The 21,045-nt window shown below is 53.8% G+C and overlaps 2 protein-coding genes across 5 annotated transcripts in view; one reads left to right on the forward strand and one right to left on the reverse strand.

Annotated features, from left to right (window-relative positions):
- YY1 (YY1 transcription factor) overlaps nucleotides 1-850 on the reverse strand; it is a 37,974-nt gene extending 37,124 nt beyond the window's left edge. For all 3 annotated transcript variants that reach the window (XR_007453589.1, XR_007453588.1, XM_049612161.1), the window contains exon 1: nucleotides 184-850. Coding sequence is in view for 1 of the 3 variants with exons in the window: in XM_049612161.1 (XP_049468118.1) it covers nucleotides 184-850 (667 nt within the window). In the remaining 2 variants the exon portion in view is untranslated. The remainder of the gene's footprint in view (nucleotides 1-183) is intronic.
- The window catches only part of LOC125909175 (WAS/WASL-interacting protein family member 1-like), a 31,558-nt gene continuing 11,361 nt past the window's right edge, over nucleotides 849-21,045 (forward strand). Inside the window, exons 1-2 of one of the 2 annotated variants that reach the window (XM_049612168.1) lie at nucleotides 849-1,604; nucleotides 8,484-8,622. In XM_049612168.1, coding sequence (XP_049468125.1) covers nucleotides 849-1,604; nucleotides 8,484-8,622 — 895 coding nt within the window. Of the gene's footprint in view, nucleotides 1,605-8,483; nucleotides 12,033-21,045 lie in introns of those variants that run through there. The other variant, XM_049612167.1, reaches the window with a different exon arrangement.

A 21,045-nucleotide genomic window follows, 5' to 3' on the forward strand; every position in this document is an offset into this window, starting at 1 on the left:
GCGCCGCCCGCCGCCATCTTCGGCCCGCCGGCCCGCCGGCCCGCCGCCCCCGCCGCGGCCCGCCATCTTTTGGGGCCGCCATACTTGCCCTGCGAAGAAGATGGCGGCGCCCATCACACACATAAAACATGGCTTCCCTTCAAAACAAAAACATCCCGGGGGCCGGCGCGCGCCGGCGCTCACCTGAGGACCACATGGTGACCGAGAATTCGCCCTCCAGGGTCTTGATCTGCACCTGCTTCTGCTCCCACTTCTTGTTGCCCGCGTCCGCGCCGCCCGCCGCCCCGGCCCCGCCGCCGAGGTAGCCCTTCTTGCCGCTCTTCTTGCCGCCGCCCTTCTTGACGCGGCCGCCGCCCGACGACGACGAGCCGCCGCCGCCGCTCTTGCCGGCCGCCGCCACGGTGACCAGCGTCTGCTCGATGTAGTCGTCGTCGCCGCCGGCCGGCGCGGGCACCGGGATGAGGATCTGGTCCTCGAAGCCGTCCTCGGCGCGCAGCCCGTCCGAGTCGTCGCCGCCCACCACCTCCTCGCGCGTCTGCACCAGGATCACCTCCTGGTGGTGGTGCACCTGGGTCGGGTCGTCGGTGACGAGCGGCTGCAGCGCGATCATGGGCGGGTGGTGGTGGTGGTGGTGGTGGTGGTGGCCCGCGTGCCCGTGGCCGCCCCCGCCGCCGTGGTCGCCGCCACCGCCGTCCTCGTCGTCGTCGTCCTCCTCTTCCTCCTCGCCCACCACCGTGGTCTCGATGGTCTCCACCGGGATGGTCTCCACCTCAATCTCGTGCAGCTCCACGATCTCGGCCGGCATCTCCGAGCCGTCCGTGGCGATGTAGAGGGTGTCGCCCGAGGCCATGGCTGAGGGCTCCGCCGCCACGGCCGCGGCGGCCTCCGCTCCGGGGCTACGGGCGGGCGGGCGAGGAGGCGGCCGGCCGTGGGGAAGGAAGGCAGAGGGAGGAAGGCGGCGGGCGGGCGGGCGGGGGGGAGAGGGGGCGGGCGGCGGGGGGAAGGGGCGGGCGCGGCGGCGGCGGCGGCGGGCTTCCCCGCCTCCTCGCCTCGGTGCGCCCCGCGCTCGCTCGGCCGCTGCTCGCCCCGGCGCCCCGCCTCGCCGCGCCTCGGCCGCCCGCTCTGGCCGCGCCTCCTCCCGCCCTCCGGGCCGGCGCTCCGCTTCCCCCTTCCTCCTGCGCCTCCGCCTCCTTCCACACAAATACCAACTCCTCACCCCGAGCCCAGATCTCGCCGCCGCCGCCGCCGCCACACTCCGCTCGGGCTCGGCCTCGCGAGACTTCCGCGCTGGCCTCGGCCCGCCCCGCCTCGCTCCCACTCGCCCACTGGCCCTCTCGCTCCTCCCCCTCTGCCAATCGATCTGCCCGTTCGCCGTCGTGGCCCCGCCCACTCACCCGGGCTCCTCCCGGATTGGGGTCGACGGGGCGGCCCCCGCGCGCGCCGGATGGCCGCGGCGCGTGACGTCAGCGCGCCGCCACCGCCCGCCGCCGAGAGTCGCGCGGCTCCCGCCCTCCGCGGTGCCACAGCAGCGAGACCCGCCGCCCCGGGCCCGGGCCGCACTCGGGAGCGGGGCGTCGCCGCTGCAGCCGCCGCCTCGGGAGCCGGTGAGCGGTGCGCGGTCCCCGGCGCCGCGGGGGAGGGGGCCTGCGGGAGAGGGCGGGGTCGGCCGCACGCGGGGTCTAGGCAGGCCAGCGGCCCGGAGGACGCGCGGGGGAGCGGGCGGCGCGCGCGGGGCGGCCCCGGCCCCCAATAAAGTCTGCTTTGACGAGAAACGCCTGTGCCTCCTTTTTCGCGTCGGGTGGCGTTTGCTCTCGGCGCCTGGCTCCGGGCGGGCGATGGCGGCGGTGAGTGTGCAGGGCCAGGCGAACAAAGGCGGGCGGGCCGCAGAGGAGAATGGCCGTGGGCCTCCGCGGGCCCGCATCTCGCCGCGAGCGCCCTTCCCCGCGAGGCGCGGGGCCCGGGGTGCCGAGCGCAGGTGGGCCGCGCCGGACGGCCGGGGCGGGGCGGCCGGGCGGAAGCGGCGCGCGGAGCCCCCAGGTCCACCGTTGGGAGGATGTCCGTTATCCTTTTGTGACCCGCGGAAACCTGAGACGGGGCCGTTGGGTGCCCGCTTCGCTGTAGAGCTTGGAACCACGGGGGCCCCCGCCGCTCGTCGTGTCGCTCGGCTCCTTGTGGCTTTCTAGAATTTCCTTCTGAGCTTCCCTTTCTTCGCTCTCCAGCCAATCAGTGTTTTCCTTGACCACCGTCTTCACCTATTTCTCACTTTCATAGACACTCCTCCCTTTGCCCACCAGGCTTTGCAATTCGTCTCATCCTTTAAAGCTCCCCCGTTTCTCCATTCTTCGTGCAACAGAGCCTGGATTTTTCCTGGCACGAAATAACGGCAAGTTCAGCCTTCCTGAATGGCTGGTGCAGCGAGGTGATTTTGCCCTTACTCATCCTTTTGGTCGACCTGACAGTTGGTTTAAAGCAATAAAAATAAAGACTCCCTGATTTTTTCAGAAAATCTGGGAAGGCGTGTCTTTGTTTGCCCAGTTTAATGCCGTGCAAATTCATTGAATGCGTACGTTCTCCACGCTTATTCCTGGAATAGTGTTCCTGCAGTTGAAGCCCATCATTGTTCTGGACTGATCCATCAGTTCTTAGGTCCAACTTGTTAAAACAAGCAGGTGTCTTTGATAACATATTAGAGAAAAGTTGATTCATTCTGATTAACAAGTGACTTGATTTAATATCTAAATGCCATTCGACTTGACTTTTGAGAATTTCAGCATAAAGAGTGAAAAATGAGATCATTTTCTCTTTGCATCTGAGTTTCAAAACCTGAGTAATTCCCCTTGGAGTTCTGCACCCACACAGTTTGGCAAAGTAAAATCTGTTGAAATAAGTCATTTCTGGCTTCGTAGCTTATAAATTGTGCATAAATATTTCACAAGCGAAAACCAGTTGTGGGAGAATTTTGTATGTGGCTTAATTTCACTTTCCCCACTCTCTAGTAATTGACAAGAAAATGTTTTTGTAAGTAGTTGATACTTCCCTCTAGAAACACCAGAAATGGGGGAAGTACCTGCTTAGCTTCTAAATCCTAGATCTGTAGACGTTCACCATCAAGGGGAGAAAACTGAAAAGGGCTTAAAACTCGGGAAGGATGGCAGGTGCAACACAGCATTAAGATGTCCCTAAGTGCTATCCTCACACCTGCTCCACGGGTAGCTTTTAAAACTTGCCCCAGGGCAGGTGACCTGTTGAACATAGGCCTGGAGTTTTCTGTGGTGGGAGGTATTCTTGCTTTCAGCGCTTTAGCGGTGAAGGATCTTACGACTAGATGTGCCAAGATCCTGCGCTGTATGGGCACTAACCTCGCACTTGCTGCAAAAGGTGAATATCAATTTAAAAGGACAGGTTAAATTGCCATTTCAGAACCATGGCTCTGAAAGTTTGGGTAATTTTACTGCTTTTTCTCTTCTGTTTGGGCAGAGTGAATTGAGCCAATGAGCATTCCCTCTGAATGTTCTAGAGCCCCTTTTTGTTTTAGCAAGAAGCCAAATGATTAGTGTTACTAAATTAAGCTGGTATTTCTCTTAACACAGATCTTGGGTGCTTTTCCCTTTCCAACTGTGAGGGCAAAGGGTATGGCTGTGTCTGTCTCTAGCGCCATCCCTTATACATGGAATGATTGTTTGCTTTTTGGCTCATCAAAAAATGAAGGCGACATGACAGGAGTTCTGTATGATAGTGCTGGACTGTTTCAAGGGTCTCAAAAGCTCCCAACTTCACCCAAGACTTCCAGTCTACTGCAGAAATGAATGGAAACAACTGTGGAAAAAACTAGAATGTTGGAAGAATCCTGAGTCATGCAAACTTTTCCAGGAGCTCGAGAAGTCAGAGCTCACTAATGGTTGAGGAGATGTGGTGACAAATATCTTGCAAGGAATGTGTCCTTTGGCCACCTGATCAGGACAGAAGCAGGACAGAGATGTGGACTGTTAGCCACAACTCTTAAAGTCACCTGCCTTCTTCATCTTCCTAATGGTTTCTTTCCTGAAAGCTCCATTAAATGCTCAAACTCTGTTTTAAGAGCCTGTGGTTTAGGGAGACGCGTGGAGGGGGCAAATGTCAGGAGTGAGCAGAGTGGGGTGGGGGGAGGTAAAGGATGTGCATTAAAAAATGTTGGTACCGCTCCCGTTTTCAGACAGGGTCTTACTTATGGATTATAAGGCTAGCTGTTCAGTTTCATTCTGCCATATGTCCATTTTTTTAATTTCTTTTTTAATGTTTTTATTTTTTTTTATTTTTCGAGACAGAGACAGAGCATGAGCAGGAGAGAGAGAGACACAGAATCCAAAGCAGGCTCCAGGCTCTGAGCTGTCAGCACAGAGCCTGACGCGGGGCTTGAACTCACGGACTGTGAGATCATGACCTGAGCTGAAGTTGGTTGCTTAACCGACTGAGCCACCCAGGCACCCTGCCATATGTCCATCTGTGACAGATTGGGAATGGTTCAGGTGATGAACTCATGACGCTAAATAATTTCCCTTTCCACATACTGCGGTACCTTCCTTGTGAAATTCCTTTTGGTTAGTTCTAAACATCTAGTCCTTTTGAAGTTACCTCCAGTCGGCAGGCAGTCAGTGGTCTGCATCAGCTGCAGAAAGGAGAATGTTAGAGCCGTGGACATTTTTGGTTTTTAACGGACAGGGAAAGCAGCTGAGGAAGGAACTGGTTGAGGTCACAAAGACACATTGCAAGGTAGCCACGGGGCTGCATGTAGAGCGAGCCCCTGCTTTTGTTAGACTGCAAAGCCTCCAAGTTTGCAGGGGTTGAATTCCAATTTAAGTCCAGGCCGAGTGTCCTTTTTATTTTTTATTTTTTAATGTTTATTTTTGAGAGAGAGAGAGACAGAGCATGAGCAGGGGAGGGGCAGAGAGAGAGGGAGACACAGAAACTGAAGCAGGCTCCACACTCTGAGCCGTCAGCACAGAGCCCAACTTGGGGCTCCATCTCACAAACTGAGATCGTGAGCTGAAAACACAAGTTGGATGTTTAATTGAGCCACCCAGGTGCCCCTCCAGGCCGAGTTTCCAATAAAATACTTGGGAAAATCAGGTTGAAATTTCACGTTTGTGCATCTAAGTTATGCTAAGTTTGTATCAATACAAGTCAAATGAGGGACGCCTGGGTGGCTCAGTTGTTGAAGCTTCTGAGCTTCAGATGGTGATCTCACAGCTTGTGAGTTTGAGCCCCGCATCGGGCTCTGTGCTGACAGCTCAGAGCCTGAAGCCTGCTTTGGATTCTGTGTCTCCCTCTCTCTGTCCCTCCCCTGCTCGCGCTCTCTCTCTCTCTCTCTCTCTCTCTCTCTCTCTCTGTCTCAAAAATAATAAAGTTTAAAAAGACAAATACAAGTCAAATGAAACACTATAGGCATGCATTTGCTGTCTTAATCATCTAAACTATAGTTCTCGGTTGTGGGATCTATGAAATCTGGGCCACGAAAAGCATACTCCCCACTCCATCAATGTCTATGTTAGATTTGGAGCTTAAGTTGTGGTAAGGTGCCCTGACGAGACCTCTATTAAGCTGACATTTATGTACTATTTCACGTCCTTTTATAAGACCTGAGTCAAATTCTCTTCTCTGAGGCCAAGCGGGTTCTTTCAGTACATGGATCTGGTTACTCCCCATAACACTAAGGAAAGTGGACGCGTCTTCGGTAACACATGAACCTGGTTCTCTGCTGGTCGATAGCCTCCCGAAGAGACGCTAGATCCACTTTTGCACTGACATTGGCTGCTCCCACCTGCCCAGCCAGGCAGACGCAGCGTGTGCACCTGAACAGAGTGAGTGGATACTTCTCTTGCAGCCCCTGTGACTTCTCTAGCCACGCTGGGCTGCATTTGCATGCGTGGGGCAGGTTAATGCAGTGGAACAGAATAGCTTACGAGCACCACGGAGTTGTTAGCTTGGCCTTGCAGACGGGGTGGGGGTTTGGAATCCAGCCTCTCGGATGGATTTTCTCTGTAAAGAGGAGTGGCCCAGGGAGTTCAGGTGAGTCTGGCTGGTCATTCTCCTTGCCAAGTGCCTGGAGGACACAGCTGTGAGCGAGGATCACACACTTGTCTTCGGGGAACCCGCAGGGTCGGAGAGGATAGGTCCCAAACGGGTGGCTCGCAGATACTTGCCAGGATTCGGGTTGTGCGAAGTGCTAGGAAGAAGAGGAGAGGTGGGGGATGCTGTCAGGTAAAGGCCTTCCTGAGTAAGGGACAGCTCAGCTGGGACTGAGGCTGAAGGGACCAGAAAGCGCCTGACCCAGTGTTTGGCCGCACACCGGCCTTTCATTCTTTTATGTTAGTTTCTTTAAAAAAAAAAAAACAAAAAAAAACAAAAAAAAAACCTTAGAGCGCGCAAGTGGGGGAGGGGCAGAGAGAATCAAGTAGACTGAAGGCTCCGAGCTGTCAGCACAGAGCCCGTCGCGGGGCTCGAACTCCCGAACCGTGAGATCATGACCTGAGCCGAAGTCGGACACTTAACCGACTGAGCCACCCAGGGGCCTCTGTTTTATGTTAATTTCTATGTGAAACAGCAGTAGATAAATCAGGTGATAAATGTGTAAATATTGGGGAAGCCCATAACCCTCATTGTTAGCCTTGGAAATTCATCGAATTAACATTAATCCACTGAAACTGCTTTTGGGGTTGGCTGAGGTTTTCTCACTCATACTTGGTTACTAACATCATGTCCTACTGTTGTCTTGTATCAGCCATTCCTTCTTCAAAATTCACACCTGAACTTGGGGGTTAATAGTGGAAATGGTTTTGGAACTGCAGACCTTGCGAGACAGACCAGCTGCAAAGCTGATCAGTGAGAAGAGCAGACCGGAGTCACCCCAAGCTTGGGGTCAGGTCCCAGTGGCGCAGTTTATCAATCGTGTAACATTAGCAGAGGCTTGTAACCTCTACACCCTTCGTTTCCTCTGCTGTAAAATGGGCCTAACAATGCCAGTCTTCAGGCGTTATGGGCGTGCACAGTAATGGTAAAGAAAATGCCCAACTTTTGGGCTTTTTTGGTATGTAGGGTGCTTGTACGCTCAGGACCAGTTAGTTTTCTTCCTACGCTTCTCTTTTCCTGGGTGAGCTAGTTCCTGACCCTCACGTCTCAGCCTCTGCGCCTGTGCTGTGCATTCGGGTGCTGCTGGTTTTGCAACTAATGATTATAGATGGGATCCAACACTCACTTGGTTTCTTAGAGCAAATGAAAATTCATTTACTAGCCAGGTAGATTTGCCATATCAGAGGTAAGTATTTAATCTCTCTGAGCTAGGTGGATTGCTGTCTATTAAAAGTAGAATAAACAACTTGCTTTTGTGTTTTCCATGTCGGTCAGAACCAGTCTCGGGGCGCCTGGGGGGCTCAGTTAAGCGTCTGACTTGGGCTCAGGTCATGGTCTCGCAGTTCGTGAGTTCAAGCCCCACGTCAGGCCCCGTGATGTCAATGCAGAGCCTGTTTCAGATCCTCTGTCCCCCTCTCTCTGCACCTTCCCCACTCATTCTCTGTCTCTGTCTGTCTCTCTCTCTCTGAAAAATAAATAAACATTAAAAAAAACCTCAATTTTTCAACATTGGAGCTCCCTTTGGACATGTCTGTACTGCGGACTGCTGGTGTCTCGCTCACTTTTCTTGTGACACAGGTGCTCTGGCTGGAGAGGGTGGACCCAAGGAGACTCGGCACAGGCGTCGTCATGGTGGGGTTCAGCCCCCGCCACAGGAACAGCAGCCTAGAGGTGGGAGTCAGGAAGGAGACAGGCTGTTGATCTCTCCTCTGTGTTCCCATGAGCCACGTTCTGGTGCTGAGTTGCCATCTGACTTCCTTGGCACACCCTGGCGCACCGTTCTTTCCCTGCTTGGGTCACGTACAGTTTTGAACTCGGGATTTGAAGGATGGGGGTAGGAGAGAAGGACCATCCTATCTAAAGTGTGCCATCCTGCTACTCCCCGAGGAATGGGTTGGGAGTCTCCTTGCACCATTCTGCTTAAATGGCATTGTCATCGTGGCAGGAACGCAGTTGTGGGCTGGGTGCGTCTTTTCCTAGGGATGTTTTGACCAAATCCTTCCAAAGGCGGTGCGAGCCGCGACCCAGTGTGAGGCTGGTGCCACTTCAGAAGCTACTCTGGCATCGTCTCACCTGCTCTTGTATTTTTTGAAGACCTGGGGCTTCCTCTCACACCTGAGCCATACCGGCTCGTAGGTGACTTGAGTCAGCCCTCTGACAGCCCTCAGGTCTGTATTTTGGCCTCTGCAATTCCATTATCTCATTTCCCCTCTTCAGCTGCCATATCCTGGTCCTTGTCATTCCTGAGAGCAGCAGCACATCTGGAGTCTTAAACCCCCAATACCCTGCCCCTTCCGACTCATACCTTCCATCCCATTGACCCTCTGCTTCAGCCTCAGACCTTTATTTAGTGTTCTCACCCCTCCTTTCTTTCCCAGACTAGAAACCCATGGTTAATCACAAGCGTCTTCAGCATCCCGTCCTGCTTCTGTCTGATAAAACTTCACCCTTGGATCAACCCACCTCTGTCTCTGCGCTTCTGGAATTCTGGGACCCACTGCAGGAGACACCGCTCATGTATGTAGACTTCTGCCATAACGTATGGTCTCCAGCGTCAGCTATGTTGTTTAAATTTTTTTTTAATGTTTTATTTACTTTTGAGACCGAGAAAGACAGAGCATGAGAGGGGGAGGGGCAGAGAGAGAGAGGGAGACACAGAATCCAAAACAGGCTCCAGGCTCTGAGCTGTCAGCACAGAGCCCTACATGGGGCTCGAACTCACAAACCGCGAGATGATGACCCGAGCCGAAGTCGGACGCTTAACTGACTGAGCCATCCAGGCGCCCTCTCCTGGTCTTTAAAAACAAGCCCCTGTCTTGACCCTGTGTCTCTGTAGCTGTAGCCTGTCTCCTGTTCCCAGCTAAGCGTCCCGAGCCCGTCTGTGCCACCCCAGGCCCTGTGTCTCCCGGCGGTCTACCGGACATTCCATCACTGGCCACACAGGCGGAGGCTTTCTGACCTGCTTCCTCGCCTTCTCTTGCACCCAACACCGGCCGCTACTCTGTCCCTGGACTTGTCACCTCGGCTGTCTGCACCGCTCAGCTCGGTCTCCCCCTTCTCACTTCTCCTGTTGCCACTCTCCGTGTTCCGCGCGCTCTGCTGGGTCATCGGGTCCCCACGTGTGGCCCCAACAGCCACCTGCGTGCTGACCGCTCTTAGCTTCCGTCTCTATTCTGTTCACCCCGCTGTCCCAGATGGCCCCATGCACTGTCCCGCAGCACCCTGGACGCACCACCCGCCTAACCACCTCTCCGTCCACGCCAGCCCTGCTCTTCCAGCGGCTTCCCTCACCACCACACTCACTTGCAGTGAATTTGGGAATTCACCCTGGACTCCTCGCTCCCTCATCCCCCGTGTGTAGCCACCAACTCCTAATGAGTTTACTTCCAAAATATTTTTTAAAGCCCGCTTTTCTCCATTCCCGCTCCTACCGTCCTCACGGAGGCTCTGGCTCCCTGTCACCTGCCCTTTGGCCAGCCCGCTGCTGCGCCTGCCACCGGTCCTCCTGCGCCAGGGGTCCCCTGAATTTTTCTAACGTGCAGAGGGGACCACATCGCTCCCCGCTTCAAACCTCTGGGGCTCCGGGCGCCTCGGGACGGCCGGCTCCTCCGCGAGGCGTTTCTAACCTTTCCGCCTAGTTTACTCGCCTTCCTGCCACCTGCAGACCCTGTTCATTTCCCTCTGCCTAAAACAGCCTTTCCCGCCTCCTTCTACTTTACTCATCTTCCAGAACTGCTCAGGTGATCTCTCCGGGAAGCTTTCCTTGGAAGGGTATTTCCACAGTCACAGTTACCATTGTTCTCACTGTAATGAACATGGCTCTCACCCGGTCTGCTTTTCTCACAAAATCACACATTCCTTAAGGGCAAGGACAGTGTCTGGTTTGCCTGTTGCTCCCAGAGGAACAGGGCCAGCCCAGTACAGGACACACGGGGGGCCTGTCTGAGCAGAACTACCCAGTGGTGTGGTTGCCTTGTCCTCTTCCCTGCTGCACGTGGAACGAAGCCCAGGGTCCTTAGCTGGGTTTCAAGGAAACCTGGTGTAGCAAAAAAACCAAATAAATAAGAGACCTGGATTTGAATATTTGTCTCACCATGGATGAATTAACTAAGAGATCTTAGATGAGTTTCTTAACCTCTCGGGTCAGTTTCTTTATCTGTAAAATAGGAATGTTGACGTTCAAGGTTGTCGGAATGGCAGATTGTAATAAAATATACAGTGCTCCTGGCTATAGTAGGTGCTTAGTAAATTCCCTCATTGTTACGGCTTTCCCTGCACCGTCCTGCTCCACCTCGACCCCCTCCCCCAACACCCAGCCTCACAAAAGTTGTCTTGCTTCCCTGCCTTTGCTCCGTCCGTTAAGGAATGCCTTCCTCATGTCCATCAGCGTCCACTTGGTTCGGATCCTGCCTCACGGCAGGCCCCCAGTTAGAAATAACCCCTTCGCTGGTCTCCAGTCCCCCATACATGTGATATTCCCAGCTGATGACCAGCTAGCGGTCTTCTAACTACCTGTAGGCGGTTCCTGGGTTGGAAGCTTCTGGAAGGCAGGGATGTTTCTTCTTAGTTTCGCAGGTCTCCATGCTTCTGAGCACTCAGGGCCTGGAACATCCTAAATGTTAAGTGAGGGGCTGTTTACTTTGACGGGGATTGGGAGGTTGGAAAATGCTTCTTTGCCGGGTTAAACTGTTGTCGGCGTCTTAAAGGAATCAAACCCTCTGGGAACTCTGAATTCTAGCTTACCCAGCCTACTTGTCCGTAAGATTTTTTTGCCAGAGGTGAACGTTCCCATTTGCAAGCAAGTAAACAAGTGTCTGGAAATTAGACATCATTCTAGAAAATCCATGTCAAACACGGTGAAAAATCATCAGTCTTGAAATTAGTTTATAATGTGAAGAAAGCAAAGCCTGTTGTTTGCTCCAAGCTACAGGAAAGTGATGTGTATTTCCAATTATTTCTCAAAGGCATATTCAAAAAGGAAATTCTTTAAGTAGACTGTGCTTTGGGAAGATAATCTCATCTTGACCTGCTGAAAGGAAGCTGACACAATCTCCTCCCGCCCTTTTATTTTAAAAAAAAATTTTTTTAACATGTATTCATTTTTGAGAGAGAAAGACAGAATGTGAGTGGGGGAGGGGCAGAGAGCAAGGGAGACACAGAATCAGAAGCAGGCTCCAGGCTCTGAGCTGTCAGCAAGGAGCTCAACGCGGGGCTCGAACTCATGGACCGCGAGATTATGACCCGAGCTGAAGTGGGACGCTTCATCCACTGAGCCACCCAGGCATCCCAGCCCTTTTATTTTTACATTTTATTTATTATTTTAGAGTTTTTATCTATTTAAGTAATCTCTACACCCAACATGGGTCTCAAACTCAGGACCCCAAGATCAAGAGTCGCACGCTCCACCGACTGAGCCAGCCAGGCGCCCGTCATCCATCCCTTTTAAAGCGAATGGTGTTGGCAGGTGAAATCCCATCACACCCACCACAGCAAAGAGAGTCTACATGAAAAGACCATTTCCTGTGGAAATAAGCGCCTTATTGATTGATGTATCAATCCAACGGTTAGCAGGTTGGCAATGCTGTTTGCAGACAGAGGTGTTTTAGGACCTGCTTGCACACATCTGTCACAGCCATTAAGTGGTGATTTCCCTTGGACACTGCTCATCCCCTTTCCCCCCAGACCATTGAATTCTCCATGCAAAGCCTACTCATTGAGAGAAGAGAAGCAGTCCCCTTGTGGCTGCGACCCAGGCAGGTAGCCCTGTCCAGCAGGGAGCTTATGATGTCAGAGTTTATCTAAACTCCTCTCTTGCAGCGTTCAGGGTGGCAAACTAGCCAAATTCAAACTTGTTTTTATAGGATCCAAATTTAGCAACTTGTATACAAAATGTAACGGGTAAACCTCCGCCCTATAAACTACTTCTGACCCAGGAACATCACGGTGGGGAGGTAGCCTGGCTGTCATCCAGCCTACTCCTGCCAGCTCAGTACCAGCAGCTGGCTCTCCGGGGGGGGGGGGGGGGGGTCCTCTTGCAAACTGGGGTTCCACATTCATAAATCTAGAAACAACCAGGAGAAATAGGTGAAGGCATTACTGTGTCACATGCATGCGTGCGGATACGTTTGTTGAGCAGAGTGTGTTGGGGGGTCCCCGTGGCCTGGCTGATGACTACTCTTAGCACCCGGTGCTTCCTTCTTGCAGAGCCCCAGTTTTCTCATGGCAGGTACCAGGGAGAAATTCGATCCCCTGGGAAGGGTCTGAGGAACTACCTTTGCTTAGCAGACAAATCACGATTGGGCAAACAGCCAGGGCCAGCGTATTTCCTTTAGCCAGTGACTGATCTGAGAAGGAATCAAAGAGAATGTAATGCAGTTCTGGCCAATGAAATCTTCAGGAGAGTGTGTATTGCTGAAGTGGCTTTGCCTCCCTAATGAAAAGATAAAGCCTGAAGAGAAGACAGTCCTACTTCTTCCTTCCCAAAAACCAGTGTGATGGCTAGGGCTGTGGCAGCCATTTTAGGACTGTGAGGAAAGGACTAAGGGATTTGGGGTCGTTGGTCCAGCACCATGGACCTGTGAACCCACTGGTACCACGGGGCCTGTGTGAGCCATTGCACAGGTCTGTTCTTGGCATGGTGACACAGGTCAGACTGTGAGTATTTCCCTCTGGGAACAGGGGGAGTGGGATGGAGGGCTGGCATGCCAGAGGAGGTGCTGCTCTTCTGTATTTTCTCTTGGTAGGTTGATGGGATATTGTTTATGCTTATTTACTTGTTTTGAGAGAGAGAGAGAGAGAGCACAGGCGGGTGAGAGGCAGAGAGAAGGAGAGAGAATCCCAAGCAGGCTTTGTGCCTTCAGTACAGAGCCCAATGCAGGACTCAAACTCACGAACGGGGAGATCATGACCTGAGCCGAGATCAGGAGTTTGACACTTAACCAACTGAGCCACCCGGGCGCCCTGGCTTTTAAGTTTTGTAAACAGTTTTAATAATATGAAAAACTGCTATGGTAAAATCATCAAAAATGTAGAACATTTGAGTATATTGTATAATCCCAGCTTTTGGGGGGGAGAGGTAGAAGAAACAGTGAGGAGGTACGTAGGTCACAACAGTGCAGTTTTCTTCTGGGAACTGGGATTCTAGGCGGTGGTTTTCTTTGTTTACATGTGTGTGTGGCTTTCACATAAGGGATCTTTTTCCTGATTTTTTTTTTTTATTGCAATACAAGACAAAGCAGAAAATGTACCATCTTGGGCATTTTTAAGGGCACAGTTCAGGGGCACCGAGCACATTCACACTGTTGTGAATTCATCATCTCCAGAACTCATCAGCTTGCAAAACAGAAACTTCCTGTTGAACAGTAAGCCCCCTGCCCGGTCCCTTCAACCCCTGGTGCTGACCGTGCACTTTCCACCTCTGTGAAGTTGACCGTTCTGGGCGCCTCACGTGTGTAAGTACATTGTGCAGCGTCCTTTTGTGACCCTCTGGTTTCACTTAACGTCCTGCAGATTGCTCTGTGTTGGAGCAGGGGTCAGAATTCCCTTCCTTCCCGAGGCTGAGCCGTAAGTGCCTCGTGTGGACACACCACACCCTTGTCCGTGCCACCGTGGGCACTCAGGACTGCTCCCACACTTCAGTTGTGAATAATGCTGCCGCGCACATGGGTGCACAAACAAGGATGAATTTTGTAATCAGAGGGAAAGTAGCAGGGACGCCTGGCTGGCTCTGTGGGTGGAGCACGCGACTCGTAATCTCAGAGTCGTGAGTTCAAGCCTCACGTTGGGTGCGGCGCCTACTTAAAAGAGAGCGAGGGGCACCTGCGTGGCTCAGTTGGTTAAGTGACTGACTTTGGCTCAGGTCGTGATCGAGCCCCGCATCGGGCTCTGTGCTGACAGCTCGGAGCCTGGAGCCTGCTTCCAATTCTGTGTCTCCCTCTCTCTCTACGCCTTTCCCTGCTTGCTTGCTCTCTCTCTCTCTCTCTCTCTCTCTCTCTCAAAAATAAACAAAAAAAAAAAAGAAGAGAAAAGTAGCAAATGAAGAAAATCTTGGGGAAGCCACATCATCTATTTTGAATTTGTGCTAATTTTCCCCATCATTTCTCATTTTGTATCAGACGTCTTGAGCACTTAGCCAATAGTAACGTTTCCCTCTCTGCGGGAAGGGAAAAGTAGTACCTGGACGCTTTCTCCCCGCTTGAAAGCCTGATGGCCGTGCAGGGTTAGCTGCTTTTAAGCACTCGCACCTGCTTCCCATGTCCTTCCCTCACTGGGCCTGGTCACGACTCCCGGAGAGGGCGGCCCTACGCACTCCTGCCTGTACCTCCAGGCTGTGTGGGGCTGTCGGGCCGTTTCCCCAGCCAACTGTACAGAAGGCAAAACAGCCATGAGTCCGTTCGCCAGCAACCCAGGGCTCCCGGTAGTCACCGCCCCACAGAGACCCCAGGGTTCAGGACACGTGGGGCGACCATGTGCCAGGTGCCCTGCACCCAAGCCTCTTCAGGTCAAGGAGATGCCGTTAGAGCTCACTAACTTGTTGGAAGGGGCAGCACTTGAGTCAGAAGAGACCCTCTAACTGATGTAGTCCAAGCACTTGAGATGCCCAGGCCGGGTGTCCGTGCACCATGCTGAACCGAAAGTGCCTTTTCTGCCCTCAACCGGGTTGACGTGGCAGCCAGACCAGCACGCTGGGCCTGAGCAGGCCCCATGGTGGTCACCTGTGCTCGGAAGCCTTTGTTGGGCCCTGCTACTCTGCCAGCTGGCTCTCGAGCCGCTCCAGGCCGTCTACGGGCACCCAGATGTACCTTGTCCCTCCCTGCCGCTCCTGCTGTCCCCGAGGTCTTCCTCCCCAGGCTCTCTCTCTGCACACTGGCCCCATTTTTTTAAATGTTTTTTTACATTTTTTTATTTTTGAGAGACAGAGACAGAGTGCAAGTGGGGGAGGGGCAGAGAGTGAGGGAGACACGGAATCTGAAGCAGCTCCAGCTCTGAGCCATCAGCACAGACCCTGATGCGGGGCTCGAACCCATGAACCGTGAGATCATGACCTGAGCTGAAGTCGGACACTTAACCGACTGAGCCACCCAGGTGTCCCTCTGCACACTGGCCCTTTAACTGGTGCCCCAGGGCCCCCAGCCAGGTCCCCCAAGTGTTCATGGTGCCGGCTCAGGCTCTGTGCTGGGGCCTCCCTCTCATCTCCACTTGGCCTCTCTGTCTACACCCCTGTGCTACCTGAGCCCGGAGGAAGGGCCCGGGGATGCACGCTCACTAATACCACTTCCCTCTGGCAAGTCTCTGGGAGGATAGAGAATCGAAGACGAGCCTCTCTGTTGAACTGGAGCAAGCTGGGGTGGGAGGTCCCGGGACCCAAGGGAAGCGGGTGGCCCCACCCTGGGTACCAGGGAGGGGTGCGTCAGGGCCGTTTCTGCCAATTAGGGCTTAAGGCAGTGACTCTGGTGAGGAGCTAGAAGCTGCTTCTAGAAGCCTGGTGTTATCTTTTACACGCACAGGGAACTGCGTAGAGTTGTGTCGTGGCCTCTGCAGCTGTGCACCCGCTATTTCCCGTTCCCTGCGCCCGGCTCTCCCTTCCTGCTCCTTTAGTGTCCCTCTCCACGTCTCGTTTTCCCTTGCTGTCCCCTTGTGTCAGCCTCCCACAGACCCTCCCTCTTTCATACGGAGGTCATGGGTGTCCATTCCACACCTGTCTGTCTGCCCGCAATGGCTTTATGTGCTATTAATAGAGCCAGCACGTGACTTATGGTTTGGAGCTTTTTTTTTCCCCCTAGAAAAATTCCAGCCCGTTATTTTTTTCAGTCAATGGGCTTTCATTGATTTTCCTCCCCACAGATCAATGACCTTGTCCAGAAAAGCTCACCAGCACCCTGTAGAAATGCAGGCCTGGGAAGGAATCCCAGAGCCTCTGAGTTCTGTTTGCAAAACTGAGCTCTGGCCCCCGAGCCCACCCTCACGCTGCTGTGTTTCATGATCCCCCCCACTGCCCGCCCGTGGCACACACCAAAACCGGGAACCTGCCTTCTTCCTTCCCCGTCCAGCCCGTGGACAGGCAGTGTCGGGTGTCTGGGCCTCGTGTCTCCACTCTCCTCCCACCCAGCCTGGGGCTGGGCTCCCTCTTCCGTGTGCTGCTTCTGGGCAGGCCGAGACCAGAAAGGTAAAAACTCTCTCGCGCTCCCTGGTCACGGGTCCTGGGCGAAAATCGGGTCCCTCTGATCAGATGCCCAACTCGGAAGGCCTAGGGTAAGGGTAGGCTTTGGTGTACGTGAGCACGTGCAACGTGTATGTGACAGGCTGAACCTAGAGCAGAAAGCGGCACTGCCCCCTCCCTGGCGCCGAGGGCCATCTGTGTTGGGAACTGGGAAACAGGGCCCTCTCTGCTCGAGGCTTCCCGGGACATGTTTTCTGGGCATTGCCAGGAGAGCCGCGTGGGGCGCTCGCCACAGCAGCGGCCACACTGTTCTCTGATCTCTGTCCCCACCCCCACCTCCCCTGCTGTGCGTGCTTGGCCCTGTGGCCTCGATGGTGGCCCCCACCTTCTGACCGGGGCCCTTTTTGGCGGGTCAGCCATTCCTGGGTCCCCGGCGCATGTTTTCAGTGCAGCCAGTGATTCGGTTAAGCTAACTCCTGTGCTGGCCCTTGTCCATTTGAAGTATCCGAACCTTTGTGTCCCCGCCAGAGTCCTGTGTTGCAGCCTAATCCCCAGCGTGAAGGTGTGAGGACGTGGGTGCCCTTGGACGGTGATTTGGTCGCGCGGGGAGGGAACCCTCTTGAATGGGGTCCGTGCCCTTCAACACAAGGCCCCCAGGGAGGCCCTCTGCTCCTCGGGCCGTGTGAGGACACGGCAAGGGAGAGGCCGTCTGCAGCCTGGAAGAAAGCCCTCCGCAGAACCCGGGTGTTGGCACCTCGCTCTCAGACTGTGAGAAATCGTGTCTGTGGTTTGTAAGCCTCCCCGCTATGCTGCTTTGTGACAGCAGGCTGAACAGACCATCCTCCCCTCCCCCAGGTCTGGGGACCTGCTGTTTCCTCTCATTTGATTGTAAGCTCCTTGAGCGCAAGCGTTGTGTGTGGGCGGTACCCCTATGGAGAGCTCACTCAAGGCTTGCTGGGTAAAAAGCCTGGATCAGCTTGGGCAACCCCCCCACCCCCAGCAGCACCTCTGAACGCAGTGGTTTGCAGCCAGGCAGCGTCCAGAGCCTCACTTGGGAACTGGACGGAGTCGCCTCCCTGCCAGGAGCCTCTGTCTTCCCAGTTCCCAACAGGCCCTCGGCTGCAGGGAGGGGGCCGAACCCACTAAATGACCACGACCACCGTGCCACTTCCTACTTTGCATTCAGCCTGCGTTGCATACGCCTGGGGTCGCTTCGAGCCTGCCGGGCCCCATCCTTACCCCAAGTTTCTGGTTGGTTTTACGAGGTGGTTGTTTTGTTTTTTTAAGGGGTGCATGTGCGTGTGTGTGTGTGTGTGTGTTTTAAAGAGGTGGCATAGGGGCAGAAAGAAGGAGAGAGAGAATCCCAAGCATGTTCTGAGCTGTCAGCACAGAGCCCAACGTGGGCTCGAGCTCATGAATGGTGAGATGGAGACCTGAGCTGAAAACAAGAGTCGGATGCTTAACCGACCGAGCCACCCACGTGCCTGGGTGTTACAAGGTTCTGATCCCACTGACAACCCAAAAACCCATCTTGGAATCAAGGAACTCTGGAGGAAGACCCAAGGTCATGGGTGTGACTCTGTCTTAAGGGCAGATTCCTAGGCAGGATCCGAGAGAAAGTACTAGGCCTTAAATGAGGCTGGAATCTAAATCAGCTTAAAAGTTGTAAAAAAAAAAAAAAAAATAGTACAGGCTATTTCTGGAGTGGGGCAACAGTCTCATGATTAAGGTGAGGTGAGGAAGCCGCCTGGAGCTGCAGGGGAGTGGTAAGGGGGGGCAGACGGGATGGAGGAGACCTCCCGGGGCAGTTCCTCTGCGTGGGCGTCTTCACGACGACTTGACTTCTCGGTTCACGGTAAAGACAGAGTTAAGTGGGACAAAGCGTGTGAAGGGCAGGGGCCGGGCCACCTGTGCTTGTGTGGGCGTGTGCGCCCTCAGGGCTGGGACTCTACCTGTAGAGCCCGATTCTGCCTTCACTCTGGTTGTGGAGGGAGGTGCTGTAGGGGACCCAGTGCGCGCGCCCTGCCTCTGGTGGCCCTCTGACCAGGGCTTTGTGTGGAAGCACAGAGCTAAGCAGGGAAGGGGCGAGCTCACCGTGGGTCAGGGCTCGCATTTCTGTTTATCTCCACTGCTAACCTCCTGTGTCCTTGGGTAGGTCCCCTCCACATCGAAATACTTATTTAATGGCATCTGTGAAAAGTACCCCCCCTAAGTTACAACATGGGCCATTTCTGCTAGTTTCTACGCGGGCTTTTATCTCTAACTTACGACAGCATCCAGGGGCTCAGGACCCAGGGTGGGAAGACTGCAGGATTCGGGCTCCCTCTAACCTGCTGCTATGGGTGGGGTCATCTGGCTGTGGAGGCCCTCCTCATGGACGACAGCTGTCAGTTGGGAGCCTGGTCACTAACTTACCCAGGAGCTCATGAATGCCAGGGTCAGGGGCACCTGGCTTTCACCCTGTGCCCAGCCAGAACACGGGAAATGCAGGCAGTGGAAGCCGATCCGAACAGATGTGAGCGACGGTGGGTAGGCAGGCCGTTGCATGGAAGCCAGCTCGAGCCCGGGACCTGACAGGTATGTGAGCAGGTGCTGTGCTGTGGACAGGTGTGGCTGCCTGCCCTGATGAAGCCTGGCAGCTGGCGAGGGGAGCTTCGCTGGGCAGTGACAGCTGGACCTCACTGGAGCCCATTCGGGATGGGGCTTAGCAAGCTGAAGTGGCTGGTAGAACCGCGCTGGGGGTGCAGGAGGCAGGAAGCTGGGGTGACGCACGGAGAAGAGCAGAGTGGTGGGGGTTTGGAGCGGTGGGACGTCGTCTCCGGCGCACCTGGGCAGGTGGCCAGAGCCCAGCTGGTGCATCAACCCCGGGAGCGCGGTCTCCCGGAGGCGTGGGGCGAGGGGATCCAACCCTCGTTCTTCGTCCAGAAAGGCTTCAGGGGGCTGTTGGCTGGGTGCCAGGTGCCTTTTGGGCATCCTGAGGGCTTGGGTGCTGTTTCTGCCACTTCACACGGGGGAATGATGTCTAGCAGCTGGTAGGTGGCAAAGCCAGAACTCAAACCCCACCCCTAGAAAGCAGCGGGCTTTTTTTTCTCTCCTGGTTTTCAGCATTACAGATAAAGCTGGCAAGGAGTAAATTGCTTTTTTTTTTTTTTCCTTTGGGATTGTTTTCAGGAGAACAGTTACAGGGTGAAGGCATAGGCACATTTTCATAAATCTTGATGTATAATTTTGGGGGGCATCCACTTATATAACGGCCAAGAGCAGTGGACCAGGCTCACTGTTAAATATCCCCTCCCCCCACATAACCACTGCTTCACCCCTAGAAACCCCTCCTGTTCTGACCTCCGCCCTCCCTTCCCCTGCAGGTGAGCCCAGTGCAGAGTTTTGTGATTAGCCCCTTAGGGTTTTAACTGGCACTGACCTTACAAGTCACGGGGGGAGAGTGGACCTTTCCTTTTGTACTGTTCAGTCTTCCAATCTACGGTCATGGTCGATCTTGGCACTTGACTGAGGCATCTAACTCACAATGAAGCTGTGGGGTTTTTTTTAACTTTTTCTTCTTTTTTCATTTTTTTAACATTTATTTGTTATTGAGAGACAGACACAGAGCATGAGCAGGGGAGAGGTAGAGAGAGGGAGGAGACATGGAATCTGAAGCAGGCTCCAGGCTCTGAGCTGTCAGCACAGAGCCCGTCACAGGGCTCGAACTCGCAAACTGAGAGATCATGACCTGAGCTGAAGTCGGTCGCTTAACCAACTGAGGCACCCAGGCATCCCTTAACTTTTTTTTTTTAAAGTAAGCTCTAGGCCCAATGTGGGGCTTGAACTCACAACCCCGAGATCTAGAGTCGCATGCTCTTCTGACTCAGCCAGCCAGGTGCCCCCACGATGGGGTTCTATGATTTTCTCCAAAGAGATCTTGGACATATTTCATTAAGATGCCTATGTTCGATGTCTTTGTAAATGGTTGTTCTTACTTCATTTTCTTTTTTCTTTCTTTTTTTTTTAAAAGAAACCAGAGACCGCCCTCACTTAGTTTTGTTTCCTAAGTACTTTACTGCCTTCCCAAACCAGTTCTCTCACTTCATTTTCTAATTGTTATAGCTTCAGTTGTTTAGGGGGTATTTTGCATATTGATTTTTATTCCCAGCAATCTTGTCAAACTCCTGCGTGCTAGTAGCTTATCTGTTAATTCTTTGACTTTTCTTTTTTTTTTTTTTTTTTTAATTTTTTTTTTCAACGTTTTTTATTTATTTTTGGGACAGAGAGAGACAGAGCATGAACGGGGGAGGGGCAGAGAGAGAGGGAGACACAGAATGGGAAACAGGCTCCAGGCTCCGAGCCATCAGCCCAGAGCCTGACGCGGGGCTCGAACTCACAGACCGCGAGATCGTGACCTGGCTGAAGTCGGACGCCCAACCGACTGCGCCACCCAGGCACCCCAATTCTTTGACTTTTCTATCATCTCTAAGTAATGCCAGGGTTTTTTTTCGTTTTTTGTTTTTGTTTTTGTTTTTTTTTAGCAGTTTGGCGATTGTTTTTTTAAGTGTATTTATTTTGAGAGGGGGAGTGCAAGTGGGAGAGGGGCCACTTGAGAGAGAGGAAGAGAAAGAATCCCCCGAGGGGCAGAGAGAAAGAGGGAGAGAGAGAGAGAGAAGCAGGACTCACCCGAAGCAGGGCTCGAGCTCACCCGGACGCGGGGCTCGAACTCACGTGGCCTGAGCCGAAGTCAGATGCTTAACCAACTGAGCCACCCAGGTGCCCCAATGCCAGCTTATTTA

This window comes from Panthera uncia (assembly GCF_023721935.1).
Source record: "Panthera uncia isolate 11264 chromosome B3 unlocalized genomic scaffold, Puncia_PCG_1.0 HiC_scaffold_1, whole genome shotgun sequence".
NCBI classification, from domain to species: Eukaryota; Metazoa; Chordata; class Mammalia; order Carnivora; family Felidae; genus Panthera; species Panthera uncia.